We start from the raw sequence: 15,318 nt of genomic DNA, 5'->3' as shown, positions 1-15,318 counted from the left end.
ACAAAACGGTTGGTTCAAAAAAAATTAATTTCTATATTTTTGTAAAAGGGTCAAAGTAAATAGTTTGACAACATTTTATGAAAATTAAACAAGCCAAATTAATTTTAGTGAAAGTGTTGGGTACCACCTTAAAACTACAGATAAATCAAGAGGTGATTCAGTTACTGGGAGCATAAAAAAGATTTCAGGTGTATTTTTACAGAGACAGCAACCCACCAACACATATAACCAAAGATATCTGGAGGCCTATGTCAACATACTGTCAGTCTTTAACAAAAGACATGTGTCTGAATTAACAATTTCAAAGTTTTGTTATCAAGACCAAATTCTCTAGGAATTGAGAAACATTAAAATAATACAAAACATAGAACCTCATGGGCTCCTGAGAGGCTCCTGATCTGGGACTTTAGGAATAAACTGAAACACAACACTAAAAGACTGTTTGGTGAACACAGACCTATTAATAACACTATGTGTACTAAAGTGTACTGAAGCATCACTTTAACCATGCTAAGTGTTTAAACACAACACTAAATGATGATAAATTTGGTAAAGGCAACATTTATAATTCATCAGTTTAAGCATAAAAGATGTCATATGCCACTGGTATACATAAAACTGAGCATGAACAATGAATCTAACAATGATCCCTTCTTATAAGCACCATTCGGGACATACTAAGTGTTTAAACATCTTATGATATTTCAATATTTACAAAAGATATTACATGGATTCTTCAAAATATACAATGTTTATGTCCTTAAGCCTATAATGGGTTGACATAAGGACTTATCATTTTTGAAAGAATAAAAAGTGTATGCATACAATTTTTCTATACCAATGTGATATTTACCAAACGTATATACTTTAAAGAAAATTTGTGAACTTTTCATAGCACAGAAATTTTGCATGAACCTTAAAGATACAATTGTGAACGCCGGTATTTCTTTTTTTCTAAACTAGAAGTTTTGTTTTTATTGATTCAAGATTAATTTGACCATGTTCTGCATTATGTAAATTAAAATAATATTTAAGCCTATGAATCTATTAATTAAGGTAACGTCAGGGTACCCAAATTGCACCTATTTGGACAGTTTTTTAACCTACGTTTATTTATACTTCAGACAAAAGTTTTCATTATATGTTTATTTTGTAGATGTATCATTATTTACTATATGGTTTCACCAATTTAATTTTAAATCCATATGGAATCATAGAAAAATTGGTCTAAACTGACCTCAAAACCATCAATGATTCTGAAATGAGGAGTACCCAAATTGCATCCATGCTTAAATTTGCATCGTCAAAAGTATAATAACAGAGCTTTTGTTTAATTTTTTCAAATATTTTAAACAATTGGATATTAGTCCATGCTTACTCTTCGTTTTTTAAGAAAAGGATACTTGTAACATATTGTATTTGCTCATTTCAAAAAGATGACGTTTTGATGACGTCGCATGGTGACGTTTCAGTAGATTTTGCTTTTTCAGTAAACACTTCATCTGTTGATAAATACTATGAACAATTTGTGCTTATCTAAATATTTTTACCTATGTTGAAAGAAGTGCATAGTATCAAACTATAAAACTACAAATTGTTTCGTCTCTAGGAAGATTCCGCTGCTATTTTCGCTTAAAAGGTGCAATTTGGGTACTCGTTGCAATTTGGGTACCGTTACGTTATATGTATATATTATATGAAAAGTTTCTGATCTTTAACAAATTTCAGGGAAAAAGACATAGTTAGACTTTTTCACAAAGTGTCCATTAGAAATTCCATAGGGTCAGCATGACCTTTATAATTGCCAAGAGTTGTCAGATCTTAAGCCGCTTTTGATCAATAAAAAAAACTCCAATGTATTTTATAAATTATCATTTTCATAAATTTGAATAAAAGTAATTTCATAGAAAACAAAGTACAATTGATATGATTTACACTTTTAAGGTACATTTTTCTAAAGAGACAATTTGACAAATCAAAAAGATCTTAACCTTATATAATTGCTCAGCATTGTCAGATCTTGTTTTACATCAATATAAAAAACTGTAAAGTATATATATATATATCATAAATTTTCATTTTTATAAATTTTCAAAATTTCATTTTATAGAATGAATTACATCTGTAAGATTATTGTTTTTGAATTTCAAATAGTTTTTCTAACAGTAGATAAAATGTAAGTAAATTTTAACCTACCTTACCTTTCAGTCAAATGTCATGAATGTATACTAAAGAATCATAGTCCTAATCAGTATCTATAGTAAAACTGTAAAACTTAGATTGTACACATATCAGTTTTGTTTGTTTCTCCATTCAATGAGAAATCCCATATCTTATACTGTAAATTTTAAATTAAACTTTTCAAATCTGTATGTATTATAATAGATCTGAAGTGGTTTATTACGGGGGTCGAAATCTCTCTCGGTATGATGTTATAGTTTGATAAGGCAGTATGTTGAACAATACTTTTACGAATCTGATGTGGGTAATATTACAGGTGCTTTAATCTCTCTCGGTATGATGTACCTTGATAAGGCAATAAGTTGAACAATACTTTCTCGAATCAGATGTGGGTAATATTACAGGTGCTTTAATCTCTCATCATAAGATGTAGCCAGATAATCCAATATATCGAACAAATTACTTTCTCAAACAGAGCTAGCTAGGGGAAGTTCAGTTGGCGGAATAATAACGGTTTATCTTACGATTATTAGTCACAATGTTTGTTCAATAAAAAGTGAAAAAGTAAATTGTTTGACTTGGTAAAATTAAAATAAAATGGAAATGTGACTGCATTTAACTGATCTTTTGATAAATTACAATTGGTGCATGATTCAACATGTGATAAAAGTTTAATGAATTTGTTATAACTGGGAAATTATTCTAACTGATGATTTTCAAGATATAACATACAAGGAGGGCATGTCAAGTTTTCTACTTTGAATAATGTAAATCTAAAATTAAAGGTATTTGATGTGTTTAGGGGGAGGGGGGTCTGAATATTAAGATTCATAATAGTAAATTAGCTGAATAAACACCTAATTTGCCTGAAAGCTTAGTGTCTTATATAATGAACTGAAATTTTTAACTACATTACTTAAAGAAACAACATATAACAATTTACATGATTTTTTTCATATGTTACGTTTAAAAACATTTTTTTTATGTTTACATATTCTTGCATTGAACATTGAAAATAGTAGATCTGTTTAAGCCAACATCCATATAAAAGTGCCTGTGGCGGATCCAGAACTTTGTAACAGGGGGAGGGGCACCCACTGCCATAACAAAGAGGGGGCCTGCTACAGTCAACCAATTTTAATCCAAGAAAGGTGGATCCGCCTATGAGAACATTCTTATTATAGCGAAAGTAAAGTTGATTCCAAACCTTTCCTATGAAATGCAAAAAAGAAAAATTCTTCTTAATTTTATTAGTATTTTGTACATTCATTGCTTATCTCCCCTGATTTGTTCAGATTTGTGCATTTTGTTGCATAATGTAGCTGTAAACTAACTTAATTTTGTGTTTTAAGACTTTTCTATCCAATATCAGACTAAATTGACTCTGAAATAGTGTTGTAATTTTTTAAGGCTGTTGTTATATTCAAAATACCGGTATGCAAGATATTAGATTCAAAATTTTACATATTTGCAACGATTTATATTCACATTTTTTTCAACTCTAAAATAAATAGCTCACAAAAAGTAGTTTAAAATTATAAAATTTAAAAATCTATTTACGATTAATATCCATTTTATCAAGTCAAACTCATTTCAAATCACAATTTTTTTCACAACAATACATCGTGCATGCACCCCAATTTTTAAACTCAAAATAGACAGAAGTGAAACAAATAATTACCTGGTATTCAAACAGCATCCTTGTGTTAAAACTTTCACCCTAGGAACCATTTAACTTAAGTCCCATAAAGACTCCCAGATGAGTGTGAATAAACTTAGAAATTCACATGACTTATAGAAGCCAAGTCTTGTTCACAGAAAATGTTTTAAATTCACTTTCTATTATAGAATTGTATTAAAAGTAATTTGTATATTTAATGAGTTTAAATATATTCAATAAGTGTTTAATGTGCAGAACGTCAATCAATACATATCTCTTGTTCATACAATACGGGGCTCCATCTAGGTGAAATATTTGTATTCTGACATGAAGTTCATAAAAATAACATGTAGTACAGTATATTACATGTATTAAATGCTCAATTTTTTTAAGATAACACACCTTGATATTCAATGATATTTAGAAGGTGCAGGGGTGGATCCAGCCATTTAAAAAAAAGGGGGGATCCAACCATATGTCCCCATTCAAATGCATTGATCGTAAAAAAAAAAGGGGGAGTTTCAAACCTCAGAATCCCCTCCTCTTGATTGGCCAATAGGGTGCTCTAGATGATATTCCGTTTCAGTTAAATTCAAAATTGAATACTTTATCAGTGACAAATCTAGCTTTGACAAAATGTTGTAATAAGCATGTAGAAGTAAAGAAAATATGAAATAAATAGATATCTGTTGAGGGGCCTTAGTGGCTGTGCGATCTGAGAAGTTCATCTATTGTATCACTTAAAGCCGCTCACGCAAGGTTTTAAGTTTGAACCCTGCACTTAAGCTTCCACAATGTTTCCTATAAAAATTGATTCCACAATATTATTCAATAGTGCTTAAACAGTGGCTTTTAAGTTCCCACAAATCCATGACTTAGAGACCTCATAAGGTGAATGTACATGACTATAGGTCACAATACTGCCTTCAACAATAAGCAAAACCCAAACCATTAAACCATTAAATAAGCTATAAAAGGTTCATTTAGACATGTTGGTAGTGTTACAGACCATTTGAATTTCAATTAGAAACTTCTAACAGATGTTTTATAAATCTTATCATTTACTAAAAACAAGACTTTTATAAAACTAACCATTAAATAATTAGGTATAAAATGTTGATTTAGACATGCAGTATGTATGTAGTGTTACAGTTACAGACCATTTGAATTTCAATTAGAAACTTCTAACAGATATTTTATAAATCTTATCATTTACTAAAAACATGACTATTATAAAACTGTGCTAGCTAGCTTAGTTTAATCATTTCTTCAGCTACAAAATATTTAGTAATATATGCACCCTTTAAATACCCCCTTGTCATTCATAATGAAAACAAAGACATTTTAAATGTAAGCAAAGCTTTTCTTGTGAGCTATTGTAATCTTGAACAATTAAACTACCAGGTTCTTTTGTTACTTAGAGTTAACGGTTCTTTTTTTATCAATAACTTTAAAATTTGAATTCCATTCAAGTTTTCATTTCATCCTGTTAACAATGCATATCGAAATATTAAATTCTCTTCAACGAAATCCAATACACATCTAATTAATTCAGCTATTTACTGTGTTCCCTTTTAACATCTTTCGTACAATCTATACATAATTAAAAATATATGAAGTGAAGTCTTCTTTTTAAAAATATAGTTTGATATTAATCAAACTGCTATAGATCTGGGTTTTCTTAGGTTACTATGAACCCAATACAATGCAACCTTTATTTATATGTATAATAAACAAATATATATACTCAAAACTTTCTCTAAAACAGTTTGAATTTCTTTAAAACAATATTAAAATCTTTTGATTTTAAACAAATATATATACTCAAAACTTTCTCTAAAACGGTTTGAATTTCTTTAAAACAATATTACAATCTTTTGATTTTAAACAAATATTCAAGTACTATTTAAATATTTGCTTTTATCAATCAAATCCTAAAATATTATAAAATACACTTACAGAGCTAGAATTGTGTAATTAAACCACTCAATATTGTAAAACAATATGTACAGATCGTGTCAAGTTGACAACTTAAAAACTTGGCAATATAATAATGTCTTATTATATGCAATGTTATGATATGATTTGTTTAATATGCTTGGTTGAATTTAAACATATTTTTTCTTGTAGTAACTAAGTCTTGTAATCATGGTTTTATAGAAGATCTTTTCATTTATTTTAATAAGGAAGGCATTGAAAATGGTGAAAAAAATCAGAAATTGTGACTTGGATGGAGAGTAACTGTCTCATTGGCATTTATACCACATCTTCTTATATCTACGAAATCTATTCTAAAGATAAAACTGTATGGAAACCAATGTCTTAAATATATGAATGTTTACAGTGTATAACAATATTCTCAAAATGAATCCCCCCTCCCTGTATTCCTATATCTTCCTTTGGCAGAAACCCAGTTGGCCCTTGGATTTGTTCAAAAATATTAAAAAAAAAACATGTTAAATAAGAAAGTTTAAAGCATATACATAACCATGTCTAATTATAAGGGAATCCTGGTGTCCGACCCCCCTTTTTTAAAGACGATCAATGCATTTGAATAGGGACATATGGTTGGAATGCCCCCCCCCTTACCCCCTTATCCTGGTTTGAGAACCCCCTTTAGAAAAAGGCTTGATCCACCGTGAATACACTGGAGAGAGGGGCATCTGATAAGCAGTTAAATTTCAAAAATGAAATTACACTCTTATTCAGGATGAAACTGTGCTACATTGCTGGGAGTTTTAAAATCAAATTAGTTCTACCTATAATTCAGAAGCATCATATTTTTAAATCAAAAGTAAAAAAAAAATATAACAAATATAAGGTAATTTCCTTACCTTAGAAATTTATCTTTTTACTATTATAATAACACGTACTATTACCTCAAAGTAAGTAACAATCTCAAGTTAATCCAAGATTATCCAATAAAACAGTTTCTTATAATAATCCATATCATATATACTAAAATTATAATCCAAAAACTACCCAGCTATTTAAACATGAGTATTATATATAAGGCCAATACACAAACGACCCCTACCTGTTTAAGTTGACACAAAGACAATTTTATCATATAATCTTAGTTGTAATCTAAATGTTTTGGCATAGTTTATTAATCCTATCACATCAAAAATTAAACTATCAATTAAAACATCAATAAGAAGTTATTGAAGCATACAACTGAGTTTGTTAAGTTATTTGTATATAATAGTTTAAAGTTGTTATATTGCACCAGGAAATCATTTGATCAACAAGGGGGTTCATATTGTTTAAATGCATATAATGCAACTTAGTGAGTTTTGGCTGGGAACAGTATATCTATGGTCAATATATATATGTTCCTAGTTTTGGCAAATCTGAAATTTAATATATTTATCTTTATGCAGATCCATTGAAATGCAGGCTCCTAATTTGAGACATACACATTGAGAACTTTGCTAAAAGTCAGAAGATATGCTAATTTTGTTATAAAAATTGAAAATGTACAAAAATGAAATTTGGGGCAATTAACACAAGATCCAGTCTCCCAGCTAGCTCCATCTTTATTTTAATGTTGGGTTCCAGGCTCCTCTTATCCATAGTCTGAAGTTTGAGACTTTGTTAGGCACAGAGCTCCAGGGCTCAATGATTCTGCTATGAGGTGCATCACTAGGGTCCAGTCTCAAGATTCAAGGGCTTGAGGGTCCTATTGTGAAGCCTGTATTATAATCCCATTCAATATACAAGCCTATTCATGATTACATCAAAAACTTAAAATAGCTCATACCTTGTTCTTTCTTGATCTTAGGTTAGACTTGTCTTTGTGCCTTTCTGTACTCCAAAAACTACACTGGGCCATTACCGTTTCTTGTCTCTAGCAGCACCACCTACAATTAAAAAGAAACAAAATTTGTCAAGGCCTACAACTCTGGAACAACACACAAACTCCATAAATATAAAAGAGGGGCAAAAATATCAGGGGGACATTCAAATTCATAGATTGAAAAACAAACTGTCAACGCTGTGGCTAAAACAGAAAAACTTTTAAAAAAGTAACAGACAATCAATAGTACACACTTAGACCACAGGGGCTTGTTTAGTGGGTCAGACGAGGTTTTACTGTCAATGGCGATCGCTATCCTATATAAACTTGGTATTTTATATAGGATAGCGATCGCCATTGACAGTAAAACCTTGTCTGACCCACTAAACAAGCCCCTGTGCTTAGACACATTATAGAAAACTAAAGACTAATTTAGCAACACTAAATCCATCAAAAACTTGGGGTGAGTCATCAGGTGCTATGGAAGGGTATAAACAGATTTTGCTCCACATGATGCACCCGTTGTGTTTGTCTTCACAAGACTGCATCAAATTTAGAAAATGTAATTTTATGTTGACACAAAATTCAACAATGTTGTAAACATCACACAAATTTTAAGGAGATATACAGCAACCATGATAGCAACAATGCATTTACATGGATACTTAAAAATCTAAAGAAAAGTACCCCACCTGTAATGCACCCATAATACTATAAGTTAGGAATAGTAGAAAAATAAATCCAAATAAAGGCTTGGTCTTTCTATCTTTGACATGTTTGATATACAAGTATAAGACCAAGTATTTAATTTGTATCAACTGAAAAGGATTTACTTTTTGCAAGTTAACAACCCTAATGCTAAAGCAAAGAACCAAATTAAATATATGCAATAACTTTTAAATTAAATTAAACTTGCTCAAAGAAAAACTATAAAACTACAAAAGATTTGAAAACTGAACAGATTAAATACCTTACAATATTGTTGAAATAAATCTCTCATTTTTTTCCCACTTTTCCATAAATATGTAAATGGATCAGGCTCAGTTATGTCATCCCGGTAAAATATCTACCGTTAATTAAAGACGTTTCAATGCATTCAATTTGTCAAGTAATAAATTGTGCTTTTATCACGTATAATCTTTTGACAAAGTTAAAAATAAAATCATGCTTTAGTACTCGAATGGAAACCTTACGTTTCTACAGATAACATATATATGTATACCCATTTGTCATGGGAATTAATTATTCGTTTAACTTTGAAAGTGTACATGGAACTGCCGTATGTGTTAAAACTTAAACAAGTAATAAATCGTGGTCGATTATTCTAACTATTGTTATCGTTACCTGAACAGGATAAAAACTTCAGAAGCCCGCGATTTAAAAATCAATGTATATGTTTTCTTTCCAGATAGATAAATCCATTCCACTTAAATGCATTTTAAACCTGAAATGAAATTTTCGTTCTTTTATTATTGTAAACCCATTCAACCAGATCATAGCATCCCTTTCAAACAAATTATTAATCCTAATGTATATTGAAACTTTCCCTCTAAAGTCTGGACAGGTAAAAACCTATATAGAAAAGTCATCCCATCAAGGATTTTGATCTGATTTTCAATTCATAAACTACTTAATATTCAATTTTGGCTTAGGACATTGGCTTACAGTTGTATTATCCATCGTGAAGTGCATTACCGTATTATTTCTTATAAATATTACAACTACAACATCATAAGTGACTACCCTTGCAGAAATAAATCCTGACAATTTTTTTAACCAGGATATCTCAAGATTATCCTGGGAAATCCTGAAAATATCCTGTAAAACATTTACCCCTTTTTTTAGGGAAAAAGTTGATGGGAGAATTTCAGGAAATGTCAGGACTTTCAAATCAAGCAGCTGTAAACTAGGGGAATTCTCAGTTCATGATGAATGTGAATAAGGTTTCATGATTTTAGATTTGAAAAAAATATGACTTTTTAAGAAAGGCATTCAAACTGAATTTTCAAATTTTTAAAAAGGAATATCATTTTGCTTTATTCATTATTCAAGCTATCTGCATCTTTGATTAATACCCAATAAATTTTCAAATGGTACCATTTTCTTCAATTATTTCAAAAACAGGTATGAATTAAAAAAAAAACAGTTTGCTAAAAGTAATAATTATTGATATAAATAAAAGAACAAATCAGGGAAAAATAACTTATTATTTTATGTATTTTCTTGTTCCATTAAATCAATAAGGAGTTTCAAAATTTCTTATTATTTGTTAGCACACAGCTTTGCAGTAATTTTTGGAGTAATGTTGGTAAATTTTACATGTCTGCTGACACAAGCATTAATATTAATCCCATTTTAATTAAAACTAACTAAATATGCTTATTTGACATCATAATCCAAATGTATAGGATTAACCATAGAATTAAATTAGTGCATATAATTTATAGATTAACATCTGTCTGATGCTACTTATAACAGTCAGGCATTACTTAAAGTTAAAACCATAAGTGAAAACTTTATATTTTCCCCTTAAAGCAATTGGCATTAGACTATATTTTAAATGGAATAAGTTGAACAGCTATCAAAGACTGACTAACTTAATATTCCATACTAAAGAGAGCAGAGATTTGATTAGTTTAATGAATTAAGTAGGTAGGCCAATAGCGGTGGATCTAGAATCTTTCATAAGTGACGGGCCACTGACTGCTTAAGAGGGGACCCTGACTTTGGTCATGCTAACTCAGTGATTCCCTATATAATCAACTAAAATTTCTCTCAGTAAAGGGGGTGGGGAGGCTCCCTGGGCCCCATCTTAATCTGCCTCTGGCCAACACTGTTCAACATCACAATCAATTTACCTTTCCACAGGTTAATGAGAATGGACAAACAGATCTAATGTATGATTTCAGTGGCGTAGCTTGCCTTCTGTTTATACAGAGGCAGTGGGTTGCGCTCCCCTGAAGCTATAGAGGTTTTTACAATTTGAACAAAAAAAAATCGTTAAAAATAGTTGCTGTTCAATGTTTTTTCATCATAATAATGTTAATTATATGCCTTACTATCTATACTCCAAGCTATATAAAAAAAAATATGTGAAGGTATCACATTAGACAACCAATGAAAAGTCAGTTTCCTGACTTGCTAGCAGTTACAGAAAGCAGGAACATATATATATTGACATACTGTTCCCAGCAGAAAGATAGCTCAAATGACTAATGGCTCCCAATATATGTCCAAGCACACTCTAATATAGTTGACTGTACCTCACACATCATATCACAAGAAATCATGACCTTGCTCGAATTGGATAGAAGAAACCTGTACAAAATGTTCAATACAGAAAAAAACAAATGCAAATATTAAGGTTTATTTGTAATAAGTTTTGTGTTGATCATTTATTTGGTCGTAGGTCACGAATCAACGAATTATAGATAATCACCACAAAATGACAGCTGGATTGAACAAACGAATTTCAGGATAAACTAGGAGAAAAACATAAGCTACATGTGAAAGTGTAGCACGGCACTTGTTTTAGTGGTGTATTCCTTCGAAGGTCTTGAAATTACATATTGAATGATTTTTAACTCTTTTTTTTTCATTCACGATGAACATGACAACCGGCGAATAACTAACATTTAGTTTATTCTGAAGTCTTCATTATAAATGAACAGTATTTGGTTGAATTTTTTATATATATTAACTGACATTATGTATTAACTAACAGACATATTTCTCTGGAATTAGTGATTCCTTTAAATACTTTAAATTCCCTGCTTGTGAAAACGTACTATGAATTTAAAATAGCGAGAATAAAACTTGAGAACCACAACAAATAAATTATTTTCTGTGCACTATAATATATAAATGCATATTTTGTTTTGTTTAGTACCAAAGTCAATGAAAATAGTCTTAGAGGAACATATGTCAACGGTTATAAATGAGGGTTTTAATGCTTAGAATGGGATTATCAAATATTTATTTTTTAATCATTGTCGCCCATAATTTGATTTTCCTTTATTTTATAATTTAGCACCATTTTAAATCCATATTCTTTTAAATTTAAATTAATTTCAGGGCCGATTTTTCTATTTTCTTAAAACCTCATCCAGGCCCTCATAATATACTAGAAATTATTCTGACACAAAATCAACTAATTGACCTAATTCAAAGGTAAAGTGATTTGATCGGGTGACTCGTGAGTTGCATCCTCATCTATTCTACTCATTGTTTTCGCTTGCAATAAGGTAGGACAAAATAAATTTGTTGTCGATTTCCTTTTACTCTGACAAACTTGCATTACAGAAAACTACCGCAAAGGGTATTTCCAAGTAGAGGAGGGGAAATTAATTCAAATGTTCCCATAAGTCTTGAATAATTCGTAAAGGGTATGAATCAATAACCGCACCAACAAGACATAACAAGTTGCTGAACATTATTGTTTAGTAGCCAGTTTGCTGCAATAATCATTTAAAAGAAAATACAGTGAAGGAAAATATATATTTATTTTTTTTACCGAGGCAGTTTACCGAGGCAACGGCAACTCAGTTGCCTTAACGTAAGCTACGCCCCTGGATTTACTTTTCAAATTGTGACTTGGATGGAGATCTCGAGTTGTCTCATTGGCACTCATACCACATCTTTCTAATATATATATCTAATGAATGTTATTTAAGAGGGGGGATAGGAGGGGTCTTGATCCCGAAATCCTGGACTTGAAAAAACAAAATCCCGAGGTCCCGAATTTAAATAAAGCAAATCCCGACATCCCGAAATCCAAAAAAAAAAGGATTCCCGGATCCCGAAAGGGTCAATCCCGAAATCCCGAGCTTAAAAACACCCGATCCCGGAGTCCCGATAAAGGTCCTATCCCCCCTCATTTAATGAACGAAAAAATGTATAATTTTTTGGTAAATTATTCTGGAAAGCATTCTCCAAAGAGATATAACAAAATGCCTATTTATTGATATTTTAAGTCGAAAATTTTGAAATTATCCATGTTATCAATTTAAAAAAAAATAAAATAAAAAAGGAGCTGAAATATTTTTTTCATTTGTGACTTTGTTTATATATAAACCCTACTTTTAACATTGTGTAAATATTTCATTATAGGATATATATATATATGAAATAGTATAAAGGTTTTGATGATTAAATATGTTTAAGTCCTATAACTCTGGAACAACAAATCCAGACCTGCCAACTATCCCGATTTTCGTGGTATCATCCCAATTTTTATCCCTCAACCCGAATCCCGCTAGCGGGATCGTAAAACTAGTCAAAATCCTGATTTTCACCAAATATGCCCGATTTTTTTTTTTACCTGGGGACATATTATGACAAGTTAACGACCCTACGCTAATCAACAGTCACAACAGGTGTCATAATTAGTGGTTGTATGTAACCTTAAAATCATCCATACCTATAGGTATACATAAGTGTAGAAGAAGAATCTTTTATGGTACCCTTTGTCCACTAATTCATCCATCCACGACATTCCTGGAAAGGATCTCTGAAAAAGGCATATGCATAAATAAATTATCACCAATTTTTTACACAATTATTATAAAGCTTAAATACATAAAAAAACAGCAGATATTAATTTCAATATATATGTAAAGATGCACCTCCCTCCCTTCGGTTGGAAATAAGATAATTTTTGCTTAGATTGTAAAAAAAATCACCTTGCTTTGCTTGCCCTTGAAAATCTCTCATTTGGGCATAAAGAGAATAGACCACTTTTGAGTTTGTCCATCACCGGAAAAAACTTGTCAATTATGCATGCCTTTATGAAGTCTTTTACCAGATAAAGGGAATCGCCTGTATCCCTGCACTCTAAACATTCATCAAGCGTCTTAGTGATCGTCATTGTGTGCAGGATTAACTAGAAATAATATTTGTTCTGTATGTACTTTTAATCACAATTCCCTATAATGACAGCAGTGCTGAAAGACAATTATGAGAATTCAATTTGCCGAATAATTGGTGCAATATAGCTTTATAGTTTTCCAACCACTCGTTCAACATTGGAACTGAAATGACTACGCCCCTAATTGCACGAATGATGTTCACTAAAACCAATGATTTTGTCGGAAATGCGTTGAACCCAAAAGTTATCTATTGACCTACTCCAACAAATTATTAGTTGATATCTTGAGTTATCTCTCCTGGTCTTGATAGTATAAATTGTTTTGGTTACTCACTGAAATGTTTAAAACTATTTTGTGTTTGTAACTTGAGATACCATATGTATAAATTTACATGTTAATATATAGGCCCTCCCACATTCTATACATTTGCCTGTTCAGGAGCCTGTGGTTCAGGTGTTGTATATGGTTTATGTCTGTCTTATTGTTTTTTGAAAAATGTTTTGTTATAAATTAGGCCTTTAGTTTTGTCATTTGAATTGTTTCATACTTTTCATGTAGGTGCCTTTTTAAGCTGACTATATGGCATGGGTTCTCCTCATTAATGAAGATAGTATGATAGCCTATAATGCTTACATTAATTTACGTCATTTAAACCCTGGTTGATAATAAGTTTTCTCTAATTTTTGTGCTATTTTCACATTTCTTGATCTGTGTGAGAATATTTCTCCTCACTATTGAAAGAGGGCGATATCTAAAAATAGCAAAGCAGAGTAGGGTATGTCTTTGCTGCAACAATGGAGACATTGAAGATGAACTACATTTTCTTTTAAAATGTTCCTCTTATAACTATGTGAGAGATAACCTCATTAAAAAATTAAATAATGTCCTATTGAACAACAAATTACCTTCCTTATCACATAACTTGCTTAGGCAGCAACCATTTGATTTTCTGGGGGGGGGGGGGGGGGGGGGGGCTATGGGGTTTTTTTCTGTACAAACTTTTTTTTTCGCCTGCGGCGAAAAACAATCTATTTTTTTCGCGACAAGTCGAAAACAATTTTTTTCTTTCAATTTTAGCATTACATATAGTGGCAGCTGAGGGTGAAACAAACAATTTTTTTTTCTCAGAATCATAAACAAATTATTTTTTTCTCCAAAAACTGGAAACAAACTTTTTTTTCCAAAAAAAACCATAGCCCCCCCCCCCCCCCCCCCCCCAGAAAATCAAATGGTTGCTGCCTTATATCAATTCTAAATAGTAATTCCCAAACAATATTAAAAATTGTTGTCAACTATTTGAATGAATGCTTGTTGGTGAGAAACTCATTATTAAAAGGTACTTGATTTCTGTAATAATGTATATGCTTCTCTTTTATTTTTATATATTTCTGTCATAATTATCCACTGTCACTCCTTCATTGTAAATATGTTATTGTAGTTTGTCTTTAATTTGTTGCCATAACCATGATTTATTGTCAATGTGTTTGAGTGCTAATATTTATCTTATCTTATCTTAAGGTGGTATTTGGGTGTCTTCCTCCATCTTGGATTGTAAAAAACAGTGAACCAAAGGTCCAGATTTTCTTAGTCTGTAAATAATCAAGTTAGCAAAATTTGAAGCAGGAATGCAGATATTAAATATGAATTTTCATTTAAAAGAACCAATTTATAAGAATATAACTTATAAATATTAATATTTTTGCAAATGTTGATTATTTTTGTTTGTTTTTTATGTATTTTTTTAAATTGCCATTTTAAGGGGAGGTAACTCTAAAATAGTGCATTTTCTGAAGGATTCTACATGGAATTTT

The 15,318-nt window shown here is 30.8% G+C and overlaps 1 protein-coding gene across 7 annotated transcripts in view; it reads right to left on the bottom strand.

Moving 5' to 3' along the window:
* LOC143056976 (E3 ubiquitin-protein ligase Midline-1-like) overlaps window positions 1-13,077 on the bottom strand; it is a 31,324-nt gene extending 18,247 nt beyond the window's left edge. The window contains exons 1-3 of one of the 7 annotated variants that reach the window (XM_076230187.1): window positions 13,060-13,077; window positions 8,985-9,084; window positions 7,605-7,704 (exon numbers count right to left, since the gene is read on the bottom strand). In XM_076230187.1, coding sequence (XP_076086302.1) covers window positions 7,605-7,676 — 72 coding nt within the window. In that variant the 5' untranslated portion in view covers window positions 7,677-7,704; window positions 8,985-9,084; window positions 13,060-13,077. Of the gene's footprint in view, window positions 1-2,196; window positions 2,451-3,862; window positions 3,993-5,800; window positions 5,849-6,720; window positions 6,823-7,604; window positions 7,705-8,610; window positions 8,737-8,984; window positions 9,085-13,059 lie in introns of those variants that run through there. The other 6 variants (XM_076230188.1, XM_076230192.1, XM_076230193.1 and 3 more) reach the window with 6 other exon arrangements.
* Between the last annotated feature and the right edge of the window lie 2,241 nt (window positions 13,078-15,318).

Source organism: Mytilus galloprovincialis, chromosome 13, assembly GCF_965363235.1.
Source record: "Mytilus galloprovincialis chromosome 13, xbMytGall1.hap1.1, whole genome shotgun sequence".
In the NCBI taxonomy this organism is placed as follows: Eukaryota; Metazoa; Mollusca; class Bivalvia; order Mytilida; family Mytilidae; genus Mytilus; species Mytilus galloprovincialis.
The sequence above is the reverse complement of the archived record's forward strand: the minus strand, read 5'-3'. Positions and strand labels throughout refer to the sequence as shown.